This window comes from Phalacrocorax aristotelis, chromosome 23, assembly GCF_949628215.1.
Source record: "Phalacrocorax aristotelis chromosome 23, bGulAri2.1, whole genome shotgun sequence".
Lineage (NCBI taxonomy): Eukaryota > Metazoa > Chordata > Aves > Suliformes > Phalacrocoracidae > Phalacrocorax > Phalacrocorax aristotelis.
Genome location: NC_134298.1, coordinates 7,523,668 through 7,548,962, shown reverse-complemented (window position 1 = coordinate 7,548,962; position 25,295 = coordinate 7,523,668). Strand labels below are relative to the sequence as shown.

General features: G+C 58.3%; 4 protein-coding genes across 5 annotated transcripts; 2 read left to right on the top strand and 2 right to left on the bottom strand.

Moving 5' to 3' along the window:
- Positions 1-437: 437 nt before the first annotated feature.
- On the bottom strand, positions 438-8,552 carry TUBG1 (tubulin gamma 1). Its single transcript, XM_075117041.1, has 11 exons — positions 8,404-8,552; positions 7,949-8,061; positions 7,166-7,333; positions 6,847-6,915; positions 5,532-5,611; positions 4,796-4,922; positions 3,918-4,004; positions 3,539-3,688; positions 2,064-2,216; positions 1,597-1,758; positions 438-1,162 (listed from the first exon to the last, which is right to left on the bottom strand). Exons 1-11 carry the CDS (start codon positions 8,450-8,452, stop codon positions 965-967), a joined length of 1,356 nt encoding a protein of 451 aa, XP_074973142.1. The 5' UTR covers positions 8,453-8,552; the 3' UTR covers positions 438-964.
- Positions 8,553-8,613: 61 nt separating this feature from the next.
- RETREG3 (reticulophagy regulator family member 3) lies at positions 8,614-16,977 on the top strand. Its single transcript, XM_075117042.1, has 9 exons — positions 8,614-8,933; positions 9,803-9,909; positions 11,145-11,175; positions 12,298-12,424; positions 13,139-13,223; positions 13,647-13,784; positions 14,285-14,364; positions 14,707-14,839; positions 15,373-16,977. Exons 1-9 carry the CDS (start codon positions 8,752-8,754, stop codon positions 15,804-15,806), a joined length of 1,317 nt encoding a protein of 438 aa, XP_074973143.1. The 5' UTR covers positions 8,614-8,751; the 3' UTR covers positions 15,807-16,977.
- Positions 16,978-17,412: 435 nt separating this feature from the next.
- On the top strand, positions 17,413-19,972 carry PSMC3IP (PSMC3 interacting protein). The gene is made up of 8 exons (XM_075117043.1): positions 17,413-17,556; positions 17,643-17,749; positions 17,822-17,911; positions 17,978-18,089; positions 18,220-18,365; positions 18,795-18,848; positions 19,306-19,365; positions 19,477-19,972. Exons 1-8 carry the CDS (start codon positions 17,523-17,525, stop codon positions 19,534-19,536), a joined length of 663 nt encoding a protein of 220 aa, XP_074973144.1. The 5' UTR covers positions 17,413-17,522; the 3' UTR covers positions 19,537-19,972.
- A 222-nt stretch (positions 19,973-20,194) lies between these two features.
- On the bottom strand, positions 20,195-25,178 carry MLX (MAX dimerization protein MLX). 2 transcript variants are annotated; one of them, XM_075117044.1, is made up of 8 exons: positions 25,083-25,178; positions 24,678-24,714; positions 24,406-24,495; positions 23,810-23,916; positions 23,449-23,548; positions 23,108-23,207; positions 22,489-22,690; positions 20,195-21,940 (listed from the first exon to the last, which is right to left on the bottom strand). In XM_075117044.1, exons 1-8 carry the CDS (start codon positions 25,125-25,127, stop codon positions 21,884-21,886), a joined length of 738 nt encoding a protein of 245 aa, XP_074973145.1. In that variant the 5' UTR covers positions 25,128-25,178; the 3' UTR covers positions 20,195-21,883. The 2 variants fall into 2 exon arrangements, with proteins under 2 accessions (XP_074973145.1, XP_074973146.1); XM_075117045.1 differs by lacking the exon at positions 24,678-24,714 and having other exon boundaries at positions 25,083-25,160.
- Between the last annotated feature and the right edge of the window lie 117 nt (positions 25,179-25,295).

Sequence of the window (25,295 nt, the reverse complement as noted above, 5' to 3'; positions counted from 1 at the left end):
GTGCCATCCCTGCCTTGGATCCAGAGCTGTGAGGGCCCTCGGGGGGCAGAGGGGTCTCCCTCCTGCACAGGGCCTTGCCCCTGTGACACCTTCACGGGGGCACCACATGCTCTGCGGGCAGGGCGGGCAGGGTGGCGCCGGCTCCTGTCCCTGGTCAGCCGTGCTGGCAGGTCCTTCCAGTATTTCTGGCTCCGCCGCAGCAGTCGCCCAGCGCCACCGGGGCCCAGACAGCATGCTGCCGGCCGGGGGAGGGCTGGCCCCACGCACCACGGCGACATGCAGGTGAGCAGTGGCCCCAGTTCAGCGCTCCTGCCAAGCTGGGCCAGTCGGGCTGCAGCTGCGCAGCACGGCTGACCAGCTGGGCAAGGCGAGCGCTGGCCCTCGCAGCATCTGCAGCCACTTCCCTGCCCAACTGCTCACTCCAGGAGCCTTGCAGGTGGTGTCAGTGCAGGAACAGCCTTTATTAAAGCGAAATAACCTACAAAAATATAGATACAGCCTGTGCCCCAGGCCTGATCTGGCAAAGGAGGAACAAGGCTCCTGCCCAAGGCAAGGACTAGCTCAGCCACCCAGAGCCTTTGGCCACAAGGGTCACGTGCACCCAACTCTTTGAGCCAGGCCTGTTCCAAGCCCCCAGGTTCACTCTCATCCTCCTCCGAGCGACCACTCCTCCCATGGGCGGAGGTTCCCTACCAGCATGGTGCGCAGCTGCCCCAGTCCCGTCCTGGGCCAGGGCACGAGGTGGAGCGGAGGCTGTCCCCCGCCAAGGGTCTTCAGGGGCAGTGCCGCTCCCTGCAGAGCTGCTTCCGCTGAGGAATGCAGCGTGTGTGTGTGTGCAGCCGGTGCGACAGCTCCACCATGGCCGAGCAGTGCTGAGGGGTGCTAAACATGGGCACGGCAGAGACAAGCCCTGCCGGCATGCGTGGAGGTGGCCGTGGGACCCTCCCGTCCCCTGGCAGGGCACTCACTGCTCCTGCGTGCCCCAGGAGATGTAGTCAGGGCGCGTGGCCGCGTGGTACTCGTCAATCAGCTGCTGCACGATTTCCCGGGAGTTGTCCAGCTCGTCGAAGTTGTCCTTGAAGATGTCCTCCTTGCGGAACTGCTCCAGGAAGGCTTCCCGCTTGCGCAGCTTGTCATACTGCCGGCAGGTCCGCTCAAACAGCTGGAGAGCAGCACAGCGGTCAGGAGGGCCAGAGCTCCCCAGGGATCCCACGGGGCAGACGGGGACCCGACCTCCTCAGGCTGCTGCCTAGGAGCAGGCAGGCAGCCCCAGGTCGACACGGCAGTAGCTGCTACCCTGCACCCAGCCAGCACCCGGGATCAGCTGGTGCTTCCGAGGCTGCCTTTGGTTGGGGAGATGGAGTCCTGCTGTGGCCTGCTCCTGGGAGAATGGCTCCAGGGGCGCAGCAGGACTGACGGGACCCCAGACCAGCGCTGAGCCCTGCTGTGCCCCAGCTGGGAGCTGCCCACCCTCCCCTCATCTGCAGGCCCTGCTATGGCTTCGTGAAAGCCGCAGAGGCGACGTTCATGAACAAAAAGACATCAGAGCTGCAGCTGTGGGGCCCCAGCGCTGCCGTGTAGAGGGAAGGCACTCACCGAGGAGATGTTGGTGTGGTTTGCCATCATGAGGCCACTGACGCGGTGTGCAGAGGGCAGGTAGGGGGATTTGCGGGACAAAGCCACCTGGATGCTGGCAGGACCCCAGGGGATGAAGTTGGCCAGCTTCCTCTCCCGGATCCGCTGCAGACTCTTGTGAACCTGGCGGGATGAGAGCAGTAAGTGGCTGCAGGGGGATGGGCAAAGCAGCCTGGTCACAGCAGACCCAGCAGCTGCTCCTTGCATGACACATGGTCTCAGGAAGGTGGATTTCAGCAAACAGCAGGTAGGGAGGCTCCTCACGGCTTTCCACAAGGCCAGGGCCCACAAAGGAGCAACCTGGAGCCAAATCTACAGCACCGCTCAGTCTCACCCCAAGGTTCCCCGCACAGGAAGACGGTGACCATGGCCTTCCCTGGCCGGCCACACCATTTCCATCAGGATCTGAAGCGGCCGTGGGAGCTCACCTGCGTAGGATCCACCTCCCCCTGGATGATGTTGAGGATGGCGATGTAGCAGTGGTTGGTCTGCCTGTCTCGCCCTGTGGACACCATCACGTTTTTAGGCTGCAGCAATCTCCTCATCACGTCCAGGACTGTGGTTTTCCTCACGCTAGCCACCTGCAAATGCCAGCCAGGGGTCAGAGGGAGCGGGTGTGCTGCTCCCTTGCCCTCCTGCTGCCCTGTACATGCACACAGGAGCGGAGGGCAGCTGGACAGAGAAGCCCTGGCCCCAGGGAAGGAGCCACGTGCAAAGCCGCATGCAGGGTAGGGAAATCCCAAAGTCACACAACAGGCGCAGCCAGGCTGACAACCGGAGCGCTGGCGGAGGCTGCGACACAAGGGCGCCGAGCTGTTCCCCCCGGCAGCACAGCAGGGGCCGAGGCAAAGCTCAGCTGGGACCAGAGTGACAGGGATGCATTTCATGTTGTTGCCATCAAAATTCTGTCCTGTTCCATTGCTGAGGCAAGAAGCAGGGCTGGAGGACAGGGAGGGGTCATTCCCCACTGGCACCCCCTCCCCACCTTGCCCTGCACTAAGCCCGTGGGCAGGCCGGCCACTGCAGTCCCCGAGGGCTGTCACGGGCTTTGCCCAGCTGCTGCCGGCCGGGGGGGGCCACAGCCAGGGCCGGCACCCAGAGGAGTGCCCCTAGCAAGGACAACTTGGCGGTGCGGCAGCCCCGCTCCAGGCACCGTCTGAGCTGCTGGCTCAGCCCTCCCCACACTCCTCCCTGGAAGGACAGATCACACACTTGATACCCTTTTCAGAGCCAGCAGTTTTTCAGATTTGCTTCTCTGAGTAACATCCTGAGGAAATGCACACAACGAGAGGAGAACAGCAGCTGTTAGCTCCCAGCAGAACTGAGAGGCCAATGCAGGTGAGTGCCTCTCAAAACAGAACTACCCTGCTCTCACCGGGGGGGCTGAGGGGGCAGTGGCTGGGGATGAGCTAAACGCAAGCAGTAGCGTTGGATGCAGCTGAGGGGTGTCAATCCCCTCCCAGAACACAGATCAAGCCCCAGAAAGGGGCTGATGCCTGGAGCCCACAATCGGTCTTGGCATGACAACAATCAACAGTGTTCTGACCCAAACGGCCTGGGCCGGTGGCCCACCAGGGTGGCAGGACTGGCAGGGCCACCTGCTGGGCTCACTCCGATCATTTCTAAAGGTAGCTTTTGTCAGATCAGACACTGCTGGCCCTCCCACAGCTGCTGCAGCCATCCTGATGCACGCAGCGGGTAGCCCAGCACAAGCACGATTCCCTGTTCATGTCTGATTCACATCACGCGCAGCTGTCATGTGGTGCGGGCACACGGGCCTGCGATTTGGAACACGCAATTACAGCTCACACCGAGGCCGTGGGACTGGCGGGTGTTACGAGGTGAGCATGGCAGCTCCTCCTGCCCTCGGGGAAGGGGAGGAGAGCCCAGCGGGCTGCCTTACCGACTGGTCGGTGGTGAGCGGCGTGTACCCTGTCATGAGGAAATGCAGCCGGGGGGTGGGGATCAGCGAGGCAATCAGCCCGATGAGGTCATTGTTCATGTATCCAGGATACCTGAGCGTGGTGGTGCTGGCAGACATGATGGTGGAGACCTGGGGGAGAGGATGGGGTCAGCATTCGCGTCGCAGAGCACATTCGAAACCTGCTTCACGCAGCCATGCCAGGGGAAGCTGGAGCGCGCCCCTGGGAAGGGTGGAGGACCCTTGTTCACAGCTCTAGGCTGCCCTCCATCACACCCGGCCCATGCAGCAGGTTCAGAGTGAATTAAAGACAGTGGGGAAGCCCCATGCTGGCTTCTCCAGAGAGAATAGCCCTTCTCACCAGCTGGTTGATCTGAGAGAACGATGGGTTCTGAATATGCAGTCGGTCTGTCGCGATCCGATTCAAGGCTGTGTTGTCCAGAACCACCTGCAAGAGAAAAACTGGCTCTGTCAAGAGCCTCGGAGGCAGCCTGAGGAAGGGCAGCCCTGAACACTGTGTCCCAGGGCACCGGATCACCCAGCACAGGCCCTGAGCGCCACAGCCTGGCAGAGCCCCCTGCGGCAGGTGGCAGACACTTGAAACCACAAGCTGACTCATCTGTGGAGCGTAACTGACACTGTCAATGGAAGCTCTTCCCTCCCGTCTTGGCTCTGTTCCCCAGCGCTCTCGCAAAGAGCACTGCCTCTGGGCCAGCACCTCACAGCAACCTTCAGCCCCAGCAGCTCTGGCGCAGCTGCTCTTGCCCTGCCACATGCAGAGATAAGCTGGGAGGGACGAACAGTGTCTTGGATCGGACCTGACCGAAGGCCCCGGTGCAGGCTGAAGATGCTGCCTGGCTGGGCTTGTGGGTGCTCAGTGCGGTGCTGGAATTGAGTCCAAGTGGAAAGCTGTAGTGCAGCTACGCAGAGGGTGCACAACCAGTCCTCGCTGCCACAGGAAGAATCTGCTGGATCCCGGAGGCAGAAATGCCAAGCCCAACAGCTCCGCAGGGGTTAGCGCAGAGCCCTTGCCCCTGGAGCCACCACATCTGCTCAGTCCTTCTGGACACCCACTGCTGCACCTTGGGCTTCGCAGGCACATCGCATGCTGCTGAGGCACTCACCCCACACAGCTATGGCACTCGCCCCAGGAAAAGCTGCATTTTGGAGTGGCTGGGGACAGGGCTGCCACGCAGGAGCTGGCTGTGCTGCTGGCCTGACACACAGCAGGACTCTTACCACGCAGTCAGCGTTCTGTGTCAGCCTCTTCAGTGTCAGCAGAGAGTTGTACGGCTGGACTACAACATCGCTCATCTCATCCTGGTTTGGGAAAACTGAGTAGGTCTCCACCAGCTTCTTGGGATACCTGGCAAGAAAGCCCAGCCACCTCAAGAGTTAACACCACCAAACCAGCACTAGCACTCTCTCCTCCCACGAGCTCCCTTTGCAGTCTCCAGGGCTCAGGACAGCAGTGAGTCACCAGCGCTGCATGCCAGAATTGGCTCCCAGGGAGGGAGAGAATTTGTCCCAGCAGTGCCTACCCTAGCAGTACAGGAGCAGGCTGCCAGACGGAGCTACAGGCAAGGCTGAGCAACCCGCAGGCTGATTAAGCAGCTGCTTACAAGCCTTTTCAAAAGGCTGCAAGCTGAAACAGGCAGGGATGGCAGCTTAGAGCCCACAGGTAGAGCCTCCCACCCTCCCCTGCACAGTCAGGGTGTCAGAAGGCAGCTGCCTGGGAAGAACGGCTGAGGGAAGGCAGAGTTTGGACAGCATGAGTCCAGTTTCAGAGCCTCTGAAGTCCCCAGGCCTATCAAGAGCCATCCCTTCCCCGGGCAGTGTGCCAGGGATTGCACAAGACAGTGTTTGGGTGGGGGTGGTAGCTCTGAGTCAGCGCTCTCCAGCTCCCCGCTTTGGCCGGGTGCCCAGGCTGGGCCAGACTCTGCCGTGAGGGAAGGGGACAAGGCTGAACGCTCACCTGTCATTCAGCCTCTCCAGGAGGTACGAGCCCAGCCCGGAGCCCGTTCCACCGGCAATGGAATGGCAAAGCACGAATCCCTGGAAGGAAGCGAACGCAGGCAGCTCAAGGTCCAGCTCAGGCCCAGGAGCAGGCAGAGAGCAGAGCATGCCGTGCCACCGCCACCACCTCCAGCAAAGACTTGCCGGACGGGGTGAGAACCGCCCGTGACAACTGAGAGCATGGAGCTAACGCCTGCAGGTGGAGCGGAGGCTAGCCCTGGCTCCTCCAGACCACAGCGACAGCCACACGCTCGTCAGGCCACTTCTGCCAGAGTGGGCGGAATCCACTTCTCTGCACGCACCACGAAGCGCAACTGCTGCTCAGGAGCCTCCCGGATTCCTCCCACCCCAGAACAGACTTCAGAGCAGCTGCAGTGTCACCTTCAGGGTCCAGTCAGCCATACAAAATGGAGGTACATGTTCTCAGCCCTTTCCCCAGCCCTCCATGCCATTCCCCTCCTCCTAGAGTGCCCAAGGCCAAACTCCCTCCACCTGACTTCAGGGCAGTTCCCGCCTGCTGCAGGTCCCACAGTGGGCTCTTGGATCTTCTGCCGACTTATTTTACAATGACGTTTTCCCTTCCCCTGTTGCCATGTGACAGCCTGACACAAACACCAGGGAGCCCTGCCTGTCTATGCGCAGGAAACAGGTTTACATGGACAGCGGCTGAGGTCCTGCCAGAGGCACACGGCAAAGCAGCCGAAGAGCCGTCGGTATCCCCGGTGCCCCTTTAACCCAGCTGGAGAGAAAATGAAGCTGCAGCTGCCTGCACTCATTCTGTGGATTTCAAAGCACTCAGCAACTCTGGGTCTAAACACCTTCCTGCTGGCAGCCCGAGGCTCCCTCCCCTGCTGCAGGCAGAGGGGCAGCAGGTGCCTTGCTCCAGCACAGCCGTCCCTACCTTCACTGTGTGTCCTGCTTCAGCTGACGCAGCAGAGAGGCATGGGAAGGAGGTGGAACATAAAAAGGAAAAAGCACCACAATGCCTGGAAACCTTGTGGACTGTATCCTGTGGGAAGTGCCTATTTGGGGCAGAAAAATGCCCCACTGAGCATACAGTATGAAGATTTCTGGGGAAGCCTGGCAGATGTAGTAGTGACGGGAAAGACCTCCTTTGTCTAGTTCCCTTCTCTATGTGTTCTCTGCTTGGCACCCAGATGCAAGCTGAGGAAGTCTGTGTACACTGAAGGGCTGAGCTTGACCCTATAAAACAGCAGCCTGGCACTGAGGATGCCAAGGAGGGCAACTGGACCCAAATCCCCTGGTTTACTTACTTCCAAACTGTCGCTCCCATCAGCCTCTCTGTCTATTATGTCAAAAATATCTTCATGGATTTTTTCTCCCTGCAAGAGAGAGCAGACCACGATTTGTTCCCTTCCCACAGAAAATGGAAAAGAGCTCCTCAAGCCTGGTGTGAAGCCAAGTCAGACTGGCAATGTGACCCTGTGCCCAGGGTGCCACAAAGTGTTCCTGCTGAGTGACGTGGCATCCTTCAGAAACAGTGTACTGAGCCTGACACGAGAAAGACACTATAAAGCCTCACACCTAACGAGCTGACCTGTGTTTGCACCCAAGAGCACCAAGAGCTGTTACCTGTGAGAAGCCACTGGCCCAGTTATTCCCGGCTCCCCCTCCATGCTCAGACAGATAGATGTTTTCTGGGTTGTAGAGGTTGGCGTAAGGGGAGTTCAGGATGGAGTGGATAACTCGGGGCTCCAGGTCCAGCAGCACGGCTCGCGGGATGTAGTGCTCATCGTCTGCCTTTAACAAGGAGCAGTAAGATCGTGATGCAGTCGCAGCTCAGTGCCGCTTCTTACTGCAAGAGAAACTGCAAGTACGTGTGCCACCCCCTGGCCATGGGAGAGCACGGCACAGCCGGCATCTGACAGGGAAGAGGAGGAAGAGAAACTTGTTATGTATGACCTGTTCATAATGCAGCATTTTATGCGCCCCAGAGCATATCCTGAACGCTGGGCAGGCGCAGGGGGGGCAGCTCTGCCCTCACGGGCTCGTGCTCGCAGTGGTTACGTAAGGTGGTATCTATGGCAGCCTCAGCCTCGCGTTTCTGCCTCCACAACACATCCGTTTCCAGAAACTGGAGCACAGACAGGAGCCCTGACAGCGTGCTGCCTAGCAGGAGCGCTTGGCTGAGGCTGCTGCTCAAACCAGCCTGGGGTCAGCGTCAGCCCACCAGTCCCTGAACGGGGAGGGGGCTGCCGGAGAGAGCTGAAGCAGTCACAGACAGCCCTGCCTGTATTCACCGGGCATGGATCAACCCGGTGATGAGGGAAGGCGCATCCCATAGCACAGCGCGCCCACCGCACATCCCAGAGCGGCAGGGGCTGGCCCCTGGGCAGGGGCAGCGCCCAGCAGTACCTGGTAGAAGAAGACGTCCTTGCGGTCGGTGCCCTCGGTGGCGAACTCCTCCACGATGCCCTCGGGGCTGATGCCGTGCTCGGCGCAGAGCTGCTTCCAGAACTCGAACCCAACTGTGGTGGGGGGAAGCGGTCAGGAGGGGCGGGCTGGTCCCCCACACCGGGTCGGGGCCAGTCCCCCACAGCGAATCGGGGTGGGCCGGGGCCGGGGCCGGTCCCCCACGCCGGGCCGGGGCAGAGCCCGGAGCATCCCCTGTCCCGGCAGGCCCCGCCCCCGCATCAGACCCCGCCCCCGCATCAGACCCCGCCCCCGCATCAGACCCCGCCCCCGCATCAGACCCCGCCCTGGTGCCTACAGGCCCCGCCCACGCCCCCTACAGCATCCCGGCCCCGCCCGCGGCGCGCTCCCCCGGCCCGGCTCAGCCCCGCCGCCGCCCGGCCCGGGCGCCCGCTCACTCTGGTTGCCGCACTGGCCCAGCTGCAGGGTGATGATCTCCCGCGGCATCGCGGCCGAGGCTCCGCTCTACTCCGCTCAGCTCCTCCGCCCGGCCCCCTGCCGCCCCGCCGCCGCTCCCGCCCGGCGCCAACGGCACTGCGCCTGCGCACGGCGCACTTCCGGGAGCGCGCCTTTCGCCCCCCCGCACCTCGCGGCGCCCCGGGCAGGGGGCGGTGAACGCGCCTGCGCCAATATGGCGGCGTCCAGCGCGGCCCCGCTTCCGGCGGCGGGGGCCGCCATGTCGGCGGCGGCTGGGCGCGCGCGCGCGGGCGCGCGGGGCAGCCGGATGTTGATGCCGTGAGGGAGCCATGGCGGCGGCGCCCACCGGCGGGCCCGGCGAGCGGCAGCGGCGGGTGCAGGCGCTGAGCGCGGCGCTGCGGGGCCGCCTGGGGCCCTACGAGCCGCTGCTGAGCGCCGTGCAGGCCGCGCTGGTGTGGGAGCGGCCGGGCCGCAGCGCGCTGTGGTGGGCGGCGGCGCACGGCCTCTTCTGGTGAGCGGGCGGCGGCGGCGGGGCCCGTGCCGCGGCTGGCGGGCGGCGGGAGGCGGGCCGGGCTGCTGAGCGGGCCCTGTGGCGGAGAGGCCGCACAGCCCCGGGTGGGCTCCGCCGCGGCCCCTCGGTAGCGCGGGAGCCGCCGGGCCGCCCGGGGCTGCGGGGGTGTCGCTTCCCGCCGCGCTGTCCCGGCGGGCCGTCCCCCCGCGGCGGCGGGTCTCGGGTGGGCGCGGGCGGCCCAGGCTGGGGCTCGGAGGGGGCCAACGATCGGGGTCGTGCCCGCCGGCCCCTCCGCGGCCGCGGGGCTCGCTCCGGGCTCCCCCGTACCCCATCTCCCAGGAGCCGGTGGGCGAGTCCTTCCCGGGGACGCTCCCTCCGCTCTCCGCCGAACAGCCGGGACCTCCGCGCTGCTTGCGGCCAGCCCGAGAGCTTGAGGCCGTCACCTATTTCAGCAGACGGGAAGGAGCCTGGAAGTGCCGATGTCTGCTTCGGCTCCATCCCTCTCGGCATGTTTTCCCTGTTATCCGAAAGCATAAAACTAATCAGCAAACCCTGAACTGTCTGTGAACAGTGGAGGAAGGGCAGCAGGTTCTGCTTGCCTCTGACAGGTGAGCTGTAGAGCAGGGCTGTCCTGCTGGAACTGACAAGAGCAGATAAGGGTCCCTAAAGCAGCCTGATGGCAGCTGCCTGATAAGCTCCCTGCCAGGCAGCTCAGGCAGGCTGGATGCTGACTGATTAACACTTGTTCCTTTTCCTCTGGCTGTAACTTTTACTGAGTGACTGATTCTTTTTGAGTTAGTTTGCATTACCCCTTTTGCATGTGGCACACAGATCTGGTTGGTACCGATTTGTTTGTTTCTTCCCTGTAGGTTCTTTGCTTTGACTTCTCTTCGCTTGCTCTTCCTGGTTGCATTTACCCTTATAGTAGTAGTTTGCCTAGATCAGTGGAAGAACAGAATCTGGCCTGAAATTGGAGGTAAGTTGCAATGTTTGAGCTGATACCAGCAAATCAAGCACTGTTTTAGCTCTAGAGGTATATAGGCTTTGCACTGCCTGGAGTTAAAGAGTTAAAATCCTGCCGTTTTTGCGTTCTGAGTCTAGAAGCAGGCAGGAACACTGTAGGCATGTTCTTCCTGGATTTGGAAAATCCTAACCTATATAAACATAAGAAGAGCTTTTCATGCTCGTGACACTGGTATTTGTCTCATAATCTTGAAACATCTGATCTACGTGAACCAGTGCAGGCTTTCAAGCAGTGATTCACCTTCCGAGCATTCGGTACAAGAGCAAGAAATTGAAGCATATGTGGAACATATCTGGAGTTTTTCTCAATCTGTAGTAAACCAGCTTCATGTTTTAGGATGAAGAGGAGTCCCAGCCTTGCTGTTGGGTAGAGATTTGTTTGAAAGGAGAGGCATCTTAACGGCTCTTCATGTTAGTCTAAAGTTAGTCTAAAGCTTTCAGTAAACAAAGCAGTTCTATCTGTCGTTTATGATATTAATATACTCATGAATACTACCATTCTTAGCAGCTCAGGATTTCACTGGCTTTGCACGTACAGGTTGGTTTTGAAGCAGTGTGTATGGTTTGCATGCTCTCCAAGGTAGTTCCTAACTAACTAGCAAGTACAAGTCCCAGCTTTCTGCTTCAATGTGTACCCTCTGTAGTTCTTGGGAAGACATTAAAGCTTTCTTCAGTTCCTGGTGGCAGCTTGGCTCAGGCTCTGTAGCTGAAGTGATGAGGAAGTGTCTGTCTATCTCCCTCATAACCTTGATTTCCATTTGTCAGGATAACTGGTACGCCCCTGGGTCACTTTGCAAATCCCAGCCTGGGTGAGAAAGTATCAAAAGACTCTCTGACGCCTCTCAGTAAGCAAGCTGTTCTTCCTTCACCACCTGGGTGTGTGCAGGGGAAGGGAGGGAGATCAAAGTGGTATTTTTTGCTAATACCTGTCACTCTAGCCAGAGCAGCCTTCCAAACAGTGTCTAACAAATACTGAGGAGCAACAGGGAGACTCTCTTGCAGTCTTGTGCCGTCACACGTACATGTTCAAAATGTGTTATGGAGTGATGCGTCTCTGGTTCTTAATTACAGCTAATGTCTTTTCCAGGTATTCCGCAGCTCTTTAAAGCTTTACTTAAATCCCAAGAGCTAAGCATTCTCATGGCAAATTCCTTGCAACTAATGTAGTGTCTGTTCTTAATATTTTAGTGGCAAGACCTGACGAATTAGACAATGACAGGTAGGAAACTAATTGAATCCTCTGCTGTTTGGTACTTTGCTGTGATATTGTGTAATTATTACCTGCATGTGCTTATGATGTTGGCTCCTCTGAGTGAGGAAGGAGGGAGGAGAAGGGAGCTACTTAGTGGAAGGAGGATGGAGCCCTGGACTCTGTCAAGCCATTGTGACAAGTTTTTGACTTGCCCAAGCCATTATGTAATACTTAATCTTTGCCTCATACTGACCTCCAATAATGCTTGCTTGAGTGTTGTAAAAATTCCCCTGCCACTTCCCCTCTGCACCTCTAAGTTAGAGGTGCTGCCTTAAAAGCAGTTCCTTTTGTACAGGCTTTCAGTAGCAGGAGGACCCTTTTTTTTTTTTTTGCAACTAATGAAGTCTTGTGAGACTCCATAAGGAATGTTTAATAGGCTTGTCCCAGAAGTTGTTACTGCATAGTTATGATCTGACTGCAGCATTAATAATGGGTTGAGAAGTGTTGGGGTGTTGGCTTACTAATAACACCTTCCTCTCTCTGGGCACACCTTTCTGCCTGCCTGTGCTGCCGAGCCGCGCTGGATGCTCAGCTCCTGATTAAATCACTTGAGCTGTTGCCAAATGACTTTTTTTTTTTTTTTTTTTTGCAAGAGGCCCAGGTACAAAAGGAATTGCTTTCCTACCTTCAAGTTCTTGTGACTAGCACCAATAGATCTTGCCAAAGACAATGCCTCCGAAGTAGCTGAATGTATTAAGTAAGATACAAGGCTGCTTGTAAACCTCGTGTTGAATTCTTGGGGGTTGCAGTTGACCAAATAAATGCAGAAAAAGCAAATGGATTAGCTCGATTTGCTTCTGTACCGCCCCTTCCCTCCAGTAGTATAGAAACTAGTCTAAGCCCAAAGACTGAATGACTGAAATTACTGTTCCTTAGCTATTGTAGGAGAACTGTGACACTTCTAGAACAGTATGTAGAAGTGCTGCTTTTGGCAGGTGGTGTTTTGAAAGGCAGGCTGACCCTCATCTCTAGAGCCCAGCAGCTGGGGCAGAAGAGAAGGTAGTATTGAGACAAGTGTTTGGAACAAGTGACGTTTGCACTGATGTCGAGGTAGTAATATCTGTTCCCAAATTCCTCCCTTTGCTGCAGCTGGGGATACGTTCACCCTCGGCTGCTTGGAGTGCCAGAACTCTGTCACCATTTGGCTGAAGGATGGGTTGCTGGGGCCAACTTCTTAAGCAATCTCTTCATTTTCAAGAGGCAAAACCCTGGAAAGGTAATGTACAGACCTCAGCAAATAAAATGTTTGGTGTGGAGCCTCTGCTGACCACTAGTATCCCTTGTGGAGGTGTCCAGCGCTGGCGGAATGCGTTCAGACATGGGAGGTTACCTCAGGAGGTCTCCCACAACAACATGGCTATTAAGTGGTGGAGAGGAGTAGAAAGCACAGGCAGAATAATCAGGTTGTGGAGGAGGGAGGAGAAAACGAGTGTCGGCATGTTGATTGCACTAGTGAAGTGAAAACGTAGCTGCTCCTTCTGGAGGTTTCTAGTTTTTTAAAGTGTCTGTCAAACTCGTCGCCCTCATTGGATTTTAACAGCTTGGGAAAGTGTATCACGGGTTTTTTTTCTTTCCTTTTCATTTTCTTAATCTTTTTGAGGCTTATGCAAAGAGGAACCTATAACATGGTGGAACCATCCTTTTCCTTTTCACCTCAAAGAGTTCTGTCTTCTTTAGCCTTTTCCTTGCTTTTAGTGTACCTGCTTTTAGGAAGCTCCCCATATTCTGAGGCCTTGGTGTGCTGCCTGTCACTCTGAAGCCAGACACCTGCTGGGTCTGTGCTAGTCCTAGAGCGGGTAGATGAATGCTAGGAAGGCTTCACTGTTGTTAGAATTACTACTTGACCTAGAATCTACAGAGAACAAGACAGTCAAGAACTGAGTGAATCCACCGCTTGACCTTGGAAACTCACTGTCTCCCATGTCTTCAGTTTTGCCTTCTAGCGTGTGGAGTCTTTACTTTCCTGGCTGTCCTCGGCCGGTATATCCCCGGACTCGTGCTCTCATACTTGCTGTGTAAGTAGATCTCTGTGCCAATACAGACTTACAAGTGAAAGGGGGTAGAGCTGAGTGGGACCTGAACGTCCGAGGGATGGGGCTCTTCACTCAAAAGGAAAGCTTGTGTGAATGGCTTTGAAATTTAAAATAATATATTCTGCCTGGAATGTGGTGGCTCTTTACCAGGACTCAAAGGTCTCTGGTCCGGAGAGAACATGTTTGAGCGCTCAGTAACTCTAGATCTGAGCACTAACAGGCTGGCCTCTAGATTTTGTTAAATTGGCAGAGCTGATTGCACCAATTCTAACTGCCTCCCGCAACATTGCCTTCAGTACTCAGATCTTGTGTACTGTGTGTGTTCTACTGCATCGCAAAATGGGCAAGATGCTTGCCGAGTAACATCCTGAACAAACTTCTAATCAGCATTCCCACTTACCTCAGTGCTCTTCATCCTGCTGTGGCCCCTTGCTGTGTACCACAGACTGGGGCAGCGCATGTACATGAAGCTGGAGCCAGCTCTGCAGCGGCTGGATTTCAGCGTTCGAGGCTACATGATATCAAAGCAGCGGGAGAAGCAACGTAAGTTTCTGTACTGTGTGTCTGACCCTTGGTGCCTGAAGCAGCCTGTGAATCGAGCCCCTGGTCTTGGGTGGGATAGGGCTGCATGTATGGCATGGCAGTCGCTCCAGCGCCCTTGGCGAGTGCTTGCCACTGCTTTGGGAGGGAAGCGAGGCAGCTCCGCCTCCGCAGGCGTCTCCCAGTTAGCAGTTGGTGTAAGCTCTTCACGGTGCTAAACCGCTCCGTTTCTCAGCTGCCAGAACTGTGTGTTCCATATTGCAGTTGCACTTAAAAAAGGAAGGACTCGGTGCCAGGTAGCTGCTAAACATGTTCATCTCAGCAAAAGTCCTGCAGCAGCCCAAGTCAGAAATGATCATGTTGCTCTGCAGTGGAACAATGCATGCTGTGTGATGTTACGTCCAAACTTGCCAGTTTAGGGTTTTTCTGCTCAGCAGTAGGCTGGTTCCATACAGAACCCTGTCCTAGCAGCAATAATAAGCTTTGACTCTGGTTTCTGGCAGTGCGTTGCCGATCCCTTAATCAGGAGACTGTGGATGATGGGAGCGACAGCGAAGAGGAGCTTGCCGCGTTCTGTCCAAAGGTAACAAAGCATCTCTGAAATAGAAGAGCTCAGCTGAATAGAACAAACGCGTGGCACTGTGTGGACACGCAGTGCACAGCCCTGTACCCAGCACATTGAAAAATCAGGATGTTCTCCTTTTAAAGAGGTTTTTCCTGTTGTGTCTCACTCAAGTATGTCCAGTGCTGCTTGTACCAGCTACAGTCTCCTAGGCCAGGCAGCAAAGTGTGAAATGAGCCTCAGATACCAGCCTCCCGTGAGGACTGGGTTTAACTGGTGGCCACTGGATCATGTGTTTCATCTTGAGGTTCAGGAATAAGCTTTTGAGTATTGATGTTTTCGATTTTATCTCCTATTTCAAAGCTGGATGACTCGGTGGTCGCCAAGGAACTAACCATCTCTGACTCGGAGCATTCAGACGCTGAGGTTTCCTACACTGAGAACGGGATGTTTAACCTTTCGAGGGGCCAGACTCCCCTGACAGAGGGATCAGAAGGTGAGAGGAAACGGGCAGTTTCTGGAAGGTGTGGAATGCCATGCAGGTGTGATGGGTAGGAGGGAGGATGCATTCGCTGCCTTCTGTCCTTGAGGCGTAGCTGTTTGATGTCTGTCTTGCTGGCTAAGATGAGATGCAACTACCTGTTTTTACAGAACTGATGAGCTTCCTTCTTAATTGCTGTGGTGCTTTAGTAGAGCAATGACAGCTGCTCTTCAAAGGCAGATCCAGCTCTGCCAGTCTCTGGCTGTAGGGGTTACAGGCTGCAGTGCAAAGTCTGGGTGTGGGGGTGTTTTCCTCTGGCAGGAGGTGTCTGGTTCAGCATCTGCATTCCTTGCGAGTGAACCAGGAGGTCAGCAGGCATCCCACCTCCCCAATACCTGTGTGAGGGGGAGATTAAAGAGCGTTTGGTCTGTGAGATGACAAGAGACAGTCTGTCTTGGGGAGGTAACGGCCTTTTGTGTGCTGTGCTGCCCTTGCCGGCAGGGTGTTTGGTGTGGACTGTGCATTTAAAGCGCTTTCTCCTCCTGTAGACCTGGATGGTCACAGTGACCCAGAAGAATCTTTTGCCAGGGATCTCCCTGACTTCCCTTCCATAAACCCAGAAGCAACTGGCATAGATGACGAAGATGACACCAGCATTGGGATCCCGAGTCTGGCTTACCGCTCCCAAGTAACAGAAGATCTGCATCTCCCATACGACCTGGAAGAATCTGGCACACTGCCATCTGTACAGAATCTTCCTAACAACATAGCGGGATTTGTCACCAGGGGGATGATACAGCTTGCGCTGTCTGGCGCCCCTCAGCCAGGCCCCTCACGCAGCGACAATCCCCAGAGAGGCGCAAAGACTTATCTTAGAACGGCCAGCTCAGACTTGGACACTGATGCGGAAGGGGATGACTTTGAACTGCTGGATCAGTCCGAGCTGAACCAGCTGGATCCTGCTGGCTCACGGGGCCAGTAAGCAATCCCAGCACTTCCCTCTGGTTTTCTGTTGCGTATCGTGGAGGGGAATCCTGGACGGAAAAGCCTTGCACAGTTATCTAGATTGTCTCCTGTGTGAGTATGAGTGACATGACAGCCAGTCCTGGCTAGGAACACCACTGTGACTTGTGACTCTGTAGCCTCGCTTGGATTTTAAAATCAACTACACTGGTAATTCATAGGGAAAAGACGTTGATGTGATAGCTCCACAATCACCCATGCGTTGCCCTGCACTGTCTGCCAGGATGCTGCTTGCTCCAAACTTCCTCACCTAAGACAATAAATCTGGTGTCTGCAGCTCTAGAGACCGACTTAGCATCGCCAAGGACAATCTTGAAGCTGACCTTCCGGGGCTGATGCATAACCAGGTGAACAGGACTGTTTTTCCCCTCAGACTTAGCGTCTGGGACTTGATCCTATTCTGTCTTCAAGACAACCATTCCCTGCTCCTAAAATGTGCACAGAATCCAAGTCTTCTTTCCCAGCAATATCCAGCTCCGGGTTGAAACAAACCCCTTGCTCCTGTTGTGGACACGATGGCGTACAGCCACGATGTTTGTACTTGCGATGACCACTCATCACCGGTTCCAGCTTTCTAGTGATGCTATTTTGTAAGAGACGTAATGGCAATAAGACATCTACTGTGATGACTAGAGTCCTGCAAAGAACATCTACGTGTGGCAGCTGCTCTTGTGTTGCTTTCCTAAAATAACAGACTAACACTTGGCTAAACCGCCCCCGGTGCTCCTCAGCGCATGTTTGCGCGGACAGCGGCAATGCTGCGCCTCCCCCGACGCTGCCTCTTGGGGAACTGCTCAGGGAGGGGGTTTCTGGAGGAGGGAAGAGGTGGAGCAGCTCTGCCCAGCCAGTTTTGTTCTTGCCCTGGGGACAGCCTGCTGCTTCCCAGCCTGGTGCAGGCGAGATCCCACCAGTAGGAACCGAACAGGGGACACCAGCCCAAGCCACCAGTGACCGAAGAGCTTGTGCCCGTTGCGGTCATGTAAACAAACCAGCAGCCTACAGGGGAGTGACGTCCTGAACCTGGATGGCCCCATCCCTCCACCCCACTGAGCCTTTCCATTGCTTTTTCTAAGCCATAGAACCTGATTCTGATCATTTTGTGCAGCAAAGAACATACCTCTTCAGGGAAACCCCTTGATCTGCTTCTTTTTGTCTAAATCTGCTTGCCTGAAAGCTTTGGCTGCTCGTGCTGTGCCGGGGCTGTGCTCGGGCGGGGGTGGCTGTCCTCAGACCCGGGTGGGGTGGGGGGGCCGTTACAGGTTATGAGGTAGGGGGTGAGCCTCTGCGCTGGCCGGGCATGGCCCCGCCGTCCTGCCCTGCGGTGCCCGCGGCAGCCGGGCGGGGAAGGGCCTGTGGCCAGCGCCCTGCCGCTTTAGGGCCGGTTCCTTCCCCCCGCCCCCAGGCCCGGCGCTCTCCAGCCGCCGCTTCGCACCGCGGGGCCGGGCTTGGCCGCGCCGGGGGGTGCCGCGCTCGGGGCGGGGCGGGCGGGTCCTCCGGCCCGCGGGGGGGCGCTGCTGCCGCCGCAGGGCCGAGCCCAGCCCAAGCTCCTTGGGGCGTGGCTTCGACTCCGCCGCCAATCGGAGTGCGACGGTCTTCGTTTCTCCCCGATTGGTGGAGAGCGGAGAGGCGCGCCGGAAGTGCGTCGCTGCCGCCGGCCGGGAGCGGAGAGCGGAGGATGAGCAAAGGCCGTGAGGGCCCCGCGGCGGGCGGTGAGTGAGCGCAGGGCGGACCCCGCCGGTCCCCGCCCTCCCGAGGCGGCCCCGGCGGGCGCGGTGATCGGTGCGCTGTCCCGCAGGAGGCGCCGCCGCCGTCCTGCTGCGGTATCTGCGCGAGCAGAACCGGCCGTACAGCGCCCAGGACGCCTTCGGGAACCTGCAGCGGGAGCACGGGCTGGGCAAGGCGGTGAGCGGGGCCGGGCGGGGGGCGCGGGGCGCGCCGGGGCGCGGGGCCCGGCTGACGGCGCGTGTCCCGCAGGCCGTGGTGAAGGCGCTGGAGCAGCTGGCGCAGCAGGGCCGTGTCCGTGAGAAGGCCTACGGGAAGCAGAAGATCTACTTCGCCGACCAGGTGAGCCCCGGCCGCGGGCACCATCCCCGCTGCCCCCCCCTGCGCTGACCCACCGCCTCGCCGCAGGAGCAGCTCCCAGCCGCCAGCGATGCGGAGCTCCGCGGCCTGGATGGGGAGATCGGCACGCTTTCCACCAAAGTGCAGGCGCTGCAGCAGAGCTGCCGGCAGATGGAGGCAGGTGAGTGTTCCCTGCCCGCCCGGCCAGCCCCCTGCTGCACCAGGAGCAGCTGGGGGGCCCGTAGGCATGGGCAGCTGTGCCCTGGCTGCCAGACCGTTGGCCTTGCCGGTGAACGGTGCCTCCCTCCCAGAGCTGAAGGACCTGAACAGCTCCATGACAACCCCTGAGATGGCCAGAGAGGTTGAGGAGTTGAGGAAGGACTGTGCAAGTTACACAGACAAACTGGAGAGGATTAAGTCTGCCACCAACCACGTGACCCCAGAAGAGAAAGAGAAGGTAAAGAGCTGCCAGGGCTGGGCCAATTGTACCATACCCTCAGCCGGGTTACCTGGTCCCCAGTCCAACTGACACCGGTACAACAGAGGCAGGGGCTTGTGTGGGACCTGGACTGCTCCGTGGAGCCTCTTTGCGAGCCTCAGCTCTGTGTGCAGTGGTGATGATACTCAGGGTGTCTTTAGGAAAAGCCTGAGCTGCCTCTTCCCTGTAAACCTTTGCTTTGGGCAGTCACCCACCACTTGGTTAATTCATCATTTCCCTGTCTCAGGTGATCAGTTTCACAACCCGCAGGGGCTTTGTGAGCCACTTGTGCTTTTAAATAACCCCCTGTCCGTAGCTGGGGCTGCTGGTGTATCCTTGGTCCACCACGCGCTTCTGCCTCAGGCAGCTGCTGCATGGCTGTTTCTCGTTTTGTCTTGCTGTTTGCAGGTCTGTAGCGAGCAGAAGCTGTACTGCAAGGAGTGGCGGAGGAGGAAGAGAATGGTAACAGTCGTGCCATTGAGCGGGGTGGGTGGGCAGCGCTGCGGCGGGGTTGGTGACAGTCCTGGGAAGACAATGGGTGACGCTGGCACCCTGAGGGGGATGTGGGGTCTGTTGAGCAGCTCAGGCAGCAGCACCTGTTCGAGCCAAGTGCCTTCCCGCTGCTGAGTGAGGAGACTCAGGCGAAAGCTGTAGCTGTGGAGCAGCGGCTGTGTGGGTTTGGGGCAGTAAGCGGGTACCAAAGTAATCCCCTGGGAAAAAGCTGTGTCACTGCAGAGCTCTGCATGTCCTCGGGAGACAAAGCAGACTCTCCGTGCCTTGGAGGTGGCTGCTCCCATGCTGTCACCTGAGCTTGTGACACCGCTGCAGGGGACAGTCCCCGAGCGCTGTAGTGGGGCTGCGTGGTGCTGGCAGCTGAGCACGGCCACCCTGCAGCCCTCACGGTGCCCCTTCTCACCAGGCGACCGAGCTGCTGGAGGCCATTCTGGAGGGGTACCCCAAAAGCAAGAAGCAATTCTTTGTAAGTGCTCCCAGCCTGGGCTCATCCCCATGCCCCTGGGTGGTGGCAGTAGCTCTGCCTGTGCTGCTGGGCCGCAGCCACCACTCTGCTCTGACACTCTGTGTTGTACAGGAGGAGGTTGGGATAGAGACAGATGAGGACCATAACATCACGCTGCCGGCAGATCTGTGAGGCGCTGAGGGAGTCTGTGCCCCGGGGAGGGGAAGGAGCTGCTCCTGAAACTCAGCTGTTGGGTTATTTGGGTTTTTTTTTCATGCTCCTCTTTTTGCAGGGCTTGGGCTGGTCCTGTATATTTCTATGCGTTTGTTCTAAAATGCTTTGCAGCTGGAAGGGTGGCTGGAGGGAGTGACTTGGCACTGAGCCCTCTCAGTCTCACTTGCAGAGGGAATGTTATTTCTTCCTGCCCTTTGGGGCCGCGGGCAGGCATCCTCATGGGACTGTGTAGGGGAAGGTGTAAGTACTCTGTTGTAGAGTCCCTGGTTTTCCAGTAAGAAGAGGAAGCGAGTGCCTTGTGGCTGCAACGCTCTATGTGTGTTTCAGCCACTGCCCCCAGTACGAGTGATTGATACGGAGAATATGGTCCATTAAACCCCACGCTTTTCTTTCAGCAGTGCTTTGCTGTGGCTTTTTTCTCTGTTCAGAGGGTGTCAGGGCAGGCTTTGGGCTCACGGTCTCAGCAGCCCTGAGGGGTGGGGAAGGCAAGAGCCAGGAGAGGGTAACTTGAGTCACAACAGCTGGGCTGGGCTCCCAGAAAGTGCCTGCCTGTCTCTGGTCAGCTCTAGGGGAAGGCACCAGAAACTCCACAACAGAAATCAAAGCAGAAAAATCATTAGAACATTCAGCAAAATTTATTTAATTACTTTTCACAATAGAAAAATACGTTGCTTTCACATGTGAGGTCTGTAAAACTCCATGTCCTCCTCCCAAGGCAAGAGGCAGCTTCTGGTAGAGCAGCTCCAGGGGGTCAGTCTGTGCCCCTTGTTCAGCCGCAGAGCCCTAACCGTAACCTGCTCGCCCACGAGAGAGGGTCTTCTTCATCACAAAGCAACATTTTCCAGGCAAGACACAGCTGACCCTGTGCGTGTTTTATTGGTGATGTGGTTCACCCCAGGGCTCCCATTGCATTGAAAAGGGCACCCGAAGGCAGGTTTGAAGAATAATTCTGTATAAAAATCACACCCCACCCCCACCCCAGAATGGGTTCTCGGGGCATGGGGAGGGTAGAAGCTTAAACATTCTCATGCTGCAGCGTTCAAACTACATGATCTGGAGCCGAGTACTACCTCATCACCAGTGGAAAAACAGTGTAAAAATAAATACCCACTACCCGTGGGGCGGGAGCGTGAACATGAGTACAGAGAACTCCTGCTGCCGGTGTCACCGCGCTGGAGGAGCCCCGGTACAATCGCTCTGGGCGGTGAATAACCATCGCTTGGGCAGTGGCTACACCACGCTGCAAAGCGCTGGCCAGAGCCACGACCAACTGCTGACAGCAACAGGACATGACAGGTTAAGAAGTGTCCCAGAGAGCATCTGTCTGCAAAGCTGACACTGACACTACGTCAGGGTGATTTCAGTGATTTATAAAAACAAAAAGCAAAGCAAATCAAGGCTGCTTATGTGTACGTATGGATCTATAGGGAAGGGCTAAGGCAGTGCGGCGAGAGCCCGTGGCAGCACTGTGCTACAACTACTGAACTACCTTCCTGTTCAGTACGGCCACATTAAAACGCACAGCCAGATGAAGCCAGGCACGTCTCAGCACTCACCCGTGCAAGCAGGAAAAGCCTGCCAGAAAGCTCGCACCTGTCTCCCTGTCAGGGGAACTATGGCTACAGTGGAAGAGGTCAGGTTTTAGCATGTCCCCAGCGGATGCCGCCAGCTCTGCACCGAGGAGATTGTGGCTGCGCCACGTAAACATCTCCCTGGCAGCGATGGGCCCGTCCCTCAGCCAGCTCTGCCAGGCTTCCCCAAAGCATCTACACAACTTGAGAAGCCTGCCCTGTAAGATCTGCTTCAGAGGGAGGTATGAGAAAGCCCACATTTACAGGATAAGCCTATTTCTAGTCTGTTTTACTAGAAACCAACAGCTCTTGGCATGCGTTCTTGTTTCATTCCCCCTCCCCTGGGGTCAGAAGGGGTTGTATCAGCGGCCTGAGGTTACGGAGCAGATCTGCTCCACAGCAGAGAGTCAGTGGCACAGGCAAACCCGCCGTGCCTGCCTAAGCTAAGGACTCTCTGGCACCTTAAACGACCTCTACTCAACACACACTTTTTCCCCCCCACCTTTGCTAAGTCCCTACAAATATTTGGTAACATTGACTGTGACAGTACCTGTGGAGCAGAGGTGGCTGCACAGCCTCGTTTTGGTTTCGTAGTTAATACAATAAATAATTCAGAGAATCTTTAAGAACAGCCCCAAGGGAGACAGCCCAGGCCCCCAGGCAGGAGATGCCCTGTCCCCACGGGCGCAGAGGCAGCAGCAGCCCTGGAGCCGCTGGCACTGCACGGGGAAGCCTCAGTAGAGCTGACTCTTCAGTTGGTGCAGGACCCCGATCACAATGTCCCGCAGCGTCTGGGGCAGAGAGGAGACACAGTCAGTTGTTCCAGTGGCAGAACAGCCCGTCCCTCGTGAGCTGCTCCCACAAGAGCCTAGGCCACGTGCCACAGGCAGCTCCTCCGGTCATGGCGCTGGAGCTGGCACACGTGGTGCCAAACACCACCGCACCTGTATGGGAAACGCTCCCGCCTCTGCTCCTGGGCCGCAGGTTCTCAGGCAGCTGCAGCAAGGCAGGGACCCGGCCCCACCTGAGTGCCTGCCCCCCTCAGAGGCTTCTTAATTCCCAGAAAACCTTTAGGTGTCCTGAGGGAGCAACGGGGACCAAGCAGGACTTCCCTTCTGAACCCTATTTCACCCAGTCCAGCAGCTGGAGGGGAAGAGGCCGGAGCTCAGGCACTGTCTCCCATCCCCACTATGCCCCTGCCCAGCACCGGTCACGTGCTGCCCTGTTGGAAGCCCCAGAGGAGGGGAGAGCGAACCCAGCCCTGCGCTCCAGCTGGGCGCAGGTGTGTGCAATGGCCTCTGCCCCATTTCCCTCTGCCATCGCAGCAGCTCCCGCTTACCTGGGGCTTGCAGTGCTCCTCAATCCAGCTGAAGACACAAGCAGAGAGCTCCTGAAAACTCGTTACTGAGACGGAGGCGTTAAAGGACTGGAACAGGGAATCCATAATGCCTTGGAAAACATTGAACTTCACCTCGTCAGAGACCTGGTCCTTCCCCTCGTTCGGGTTGTCCTGATGAGCTTTCACAATCTGCTCGTAGTTCCTGAAACATGTTCAGCAGCAGAGTGAGGCCTCCCACCCCCAGCTTCCGCCCAGCTGCGGGGACAGAGCTCGCTGCCTGTCACTGGCCATTGAGAGCGGCTGCAGGGATGGGGAGGACAAGAGATTGCGGAAGGTCCTGCAAGTAAACAAACACTGGGAAGCTGCAGCCTCTCCTGACTCTGGGAGCAGATTCAAGTTCTGACCCAGATCCACCTTCATACTAAACTCCACCAACTGACTCAAGACAGACCCACACTATCGAGCCGCAGGAGGAGAAACGATGACAGCAGGCAGGGACAGACTTGGTACTCCAGGTACCAGGCTGTCTGCAAATCAGAGTGCATCCACGGAGCCTTGAAAGGACAGGGGGGGAAAACAGCAGGGACAAGCGGGCAGCAACCCACAGCTCTTCCCTTACACTTTCATGATCTTCAAAGCCATCACGTCTTTCCTGAGGGTAGAAACTTCCTCCTCTTGCTTCTTCTTTTCCTTGTGCAGGAACTGGATGTAGTCAATGGCTGAGCATGAAAATACAGAGTGAGGATTTGAGAGCACACAGAAGGTGCCCGAGCCTGGGCAGCATCAGCTCCCAGCTGCCCTGGTCCTCCTTGGGGAGGTGGGTGGCTGGAGGTGGCCAGCACCTGGGCTCCCCCAGAGCATCGTCACACCAGAAGGTCCCAAAGTGCTGAACCTCCATGCTGCATGGCTCTAGCAAGGTGTGATAGCATGCCTTTCCCTCTCCCCACCCTCAGGACTCACTTTTCTGGAGAACGATGGCCTTGCTCGGCTTCTGGAAGCCTATGGAGAAATCCTGCTGCTCACAGGTGGGGACGATGGCCTGCAAGTCATCGTAGCCTTTCTGTGGGGAAGCAGAGCCGCAATGCGTGTATTTGGAGTTCAGTGGTGTGAGGCTGGTTGTTTCAAACAATATCAAATCCCAACCCCCACCACGCAACCAGCCAGAGCCAAGGTGGCTGCCAGCTCACTTGCTTCTGGAGAGGGTAGACTGAGCAGCAAAATAAAGGGGAAGGTGCTGAAAAGAGCAGGGTGTCGGGTGCCGCAGGGCCCTGGGAACCAGCAGGTCGCTGCGCTCTGACAGCACAGGCAGCCTCTCGGTTACCTTGATGGCGTATCGCCTCTTCTGCTCCGCCTGGGTGTGCGCCCGCCTGCGCCGGTCCTTGTACGACTCCTTGTAGGCCTCCTGGTGATAATCACTGTCCTCATCATCTGCGCGGAGAGAACTTGCATGAGTGTGAAGAAGCCCGACTGGTGAGCTCCAAAGCATGGGGCACAGAGGCACACGGAGGGGATGACAGGTTGAGGTGCCAGCTGGGCTCCCCCCGTCCTGCTGCCCTGCAGGCCACCACGGCCAGGCCCAGGACAGCCCCGTGCCCCCGGGGCAGCAGTCAGCTCCGGCAGACACTCTGAGAGGCCCTGCCAACCCTCTCCCTTTCCCGTGGAGCTGGGCAGGAGGAAGACGCCCGCAGCTCCCTTGGGAAGCTGCCACAACCTGACCGATTCCCTGCTCCAAACGCTGCTGGAAACCGCGACAGCCCGATGCTGTTCCCCGCCACCGTCCCCCCACCCAGGGGTGGGAACCCTGCCCAGCCGGGAAGAGAGGCAGCCGCAGCGCAGGGCGAGAGCTGGAAGCCCTGCTACGTGCCGGGCACCCCAGTGAGCAGAAGGACCCACAGAGAACAAACCCCACGGGCCTACCTGTGTTGGGGACAGAGGAGGCACTGGTGGAGCCGATGCTGTTGGCTCGTGACACTATGCTCCCCTTCCTGGCGTTCTCCATAAAGAGCGCTGGAAGAAGAGGTGTCACAGGGTAAGTGACAAACCCAGGGCCTGCGACCAGGCGCTGAGGGGGTGAGGAGGGGAGGGGAGGGCGGGTCGCCAGGCAGCCCCCCGTCACCGTCAGGCTTACGGCAAGCGGCTGCCGTGGCTGCGCGGGGGCGTCCCGGGGCCGGGGGCTGCCGGGCACCTACCCGAGTCCAGGCCATTGTCGCTGTAGGCTGCGTCCACCTTGCGCGGGGCCGGCGGAGCCGCGGCGGGCGGGAGGAGAGACGTCAGCTGGGCGGGGGCAGCGAACGGCGGCCCCCGCGCCCCGGCCCGGGCCCCCCCGGAGCCCCCCCGGTACCCGGGAGCTCGGGCCGCCCAAACAGCACCCCCCGCCCCGCCAGCTGCGGGCCCCGCGCGCTCAGTCGCCTTTGGCCTCTGCCCCTCGGGCTCTCCCCGACCCTTCACCCTCCACCCGGTGCCCGCCCCGCTCGCCCTCGGCCCCGCCGCTGCCGCCCCGGCCCGGCGCCCCCGCCCGCAGCCCCGGGCCCGGAGCGCCCTGAGCGGCGCCCATCCGGCCCGGCCCCGCTCCCGGCCCCGGCGAAGGGACCCACCTTCCCCCACGAGTCCTCGGCGGCGGCGCCGGGCGGCTCCGCCATCTTCCGCCCGCCCCGGTCATGTGACCGCCGCGGGGGACGACGCGAAACGCGGGGAGGGGCGCCCCGCGCCGCCAGGGGGCGCCCGCGCCGCCACCGCCCCGCGCCGCCACCGCCCCGCGCCGCCACCGCCCCGCGCCGCCAGGGGGCGCCCGCGCCGCCACCGCCCCG

What these genes read in the sequence shown, in the direction of transcription:
- TUBG1 (XM_075117041.1), bottom strand. Translation starts at nt 8,452, where the DNA reads ATGCCGCGGGAGATCATCACCCTGCAGCTGGGCCAGTGCGGCAACCAG. An exon ending in CACAGAACGCTGACTGCGTG is followed by an intron (nt 4,005 to 4,795) that starts GTAAGAGTCCTG and finishes TTTCTCTTGCAG; the next exon opens with GTGGTTCTGGACAACACAGC. An exon ending in CGCTCACCACCGACCAGTCG is followed by an intron (nt 2,217 to 3,538) that starts GTAAGGCAGCCC and finishes TGGCATTTGCAG; the next exon opens with GTGGCTAGCGTGAGGAAAAC.
- PSMC3IP (XM_075117043.1), top strand. Translation starts at nt 17,523, where the DNA reads ATGAGCAAAGGCCGTGAGGGCCCCGCGGCGGGCG. An exon ending in GGCGGAGGAGGAAGAGAATG is followed by an intron (nt 18,849 to 19,305) that starts GTAACAGTCGTG and finishes CCTTCTCACCAG; the next exon opens with GCGACCGAGCTGCTGGAGGC. An exon ending in AAAGCAAGAAGCAATTCTTT is followed by an intron (nt 19,366 to 19,476) that starts GTAAGTGCTCCC and finishes TGTGTTGTACAG; the next exon opens with GAGGAGGTTGGGATAGAGAC.
- MLX (XM_075117044.1), bottom strand. Translation starts at nt 25,127, where the DNA reads ATGGCGGAGCCGCCCGGCGCCGCCGCCGAGGACTCGTGGGGGAAG. An exon ending in CCGAGGACTCGTGGGGGAAG is followed by an intron (nt 24,715 to 25,082) that starts GTGGGTCCCTTC and finishes GCCCCGCGCAAG; the next exon opens with GTGGACGCAGCCTACAGCGA. An exon ending in CTCCTCTGTCCCCAACACAG is followed by an intron (nt 23,917 to 24,405) that starts GTAGGCCCGTGG and finishes CTCTCCGCGCAG; the next exon opens with ATGATGAGGACAGTGATTAT.
- RETREG3 (XM_075117042.1), top strand. Translation starts at nt 8,752, where the DNA reads ATGGCGGCGGCGCCCACCGGCGGGCCCGGCGAGCGGCAGCGGCGGGTG. An exon ending in GCGGCGCACGGCCTCTTCTG is followed by an intron (nt 8,934 to 9,802) that starts GTGAGCGGGCGG and finishes TCTTCCCTGTAG; the next exon opens with GTTCTTTGCTTTGACTTCTC. An exon ending in AGAGGCAAAACCCTGGAAAG is followed by an intron (nt 12,425 to 13,138) that starts GTAATGTACAGA and finishes CCATGTCTTCAG; the next exon opens with TTTTGCCTTCTAGCGTGTGG.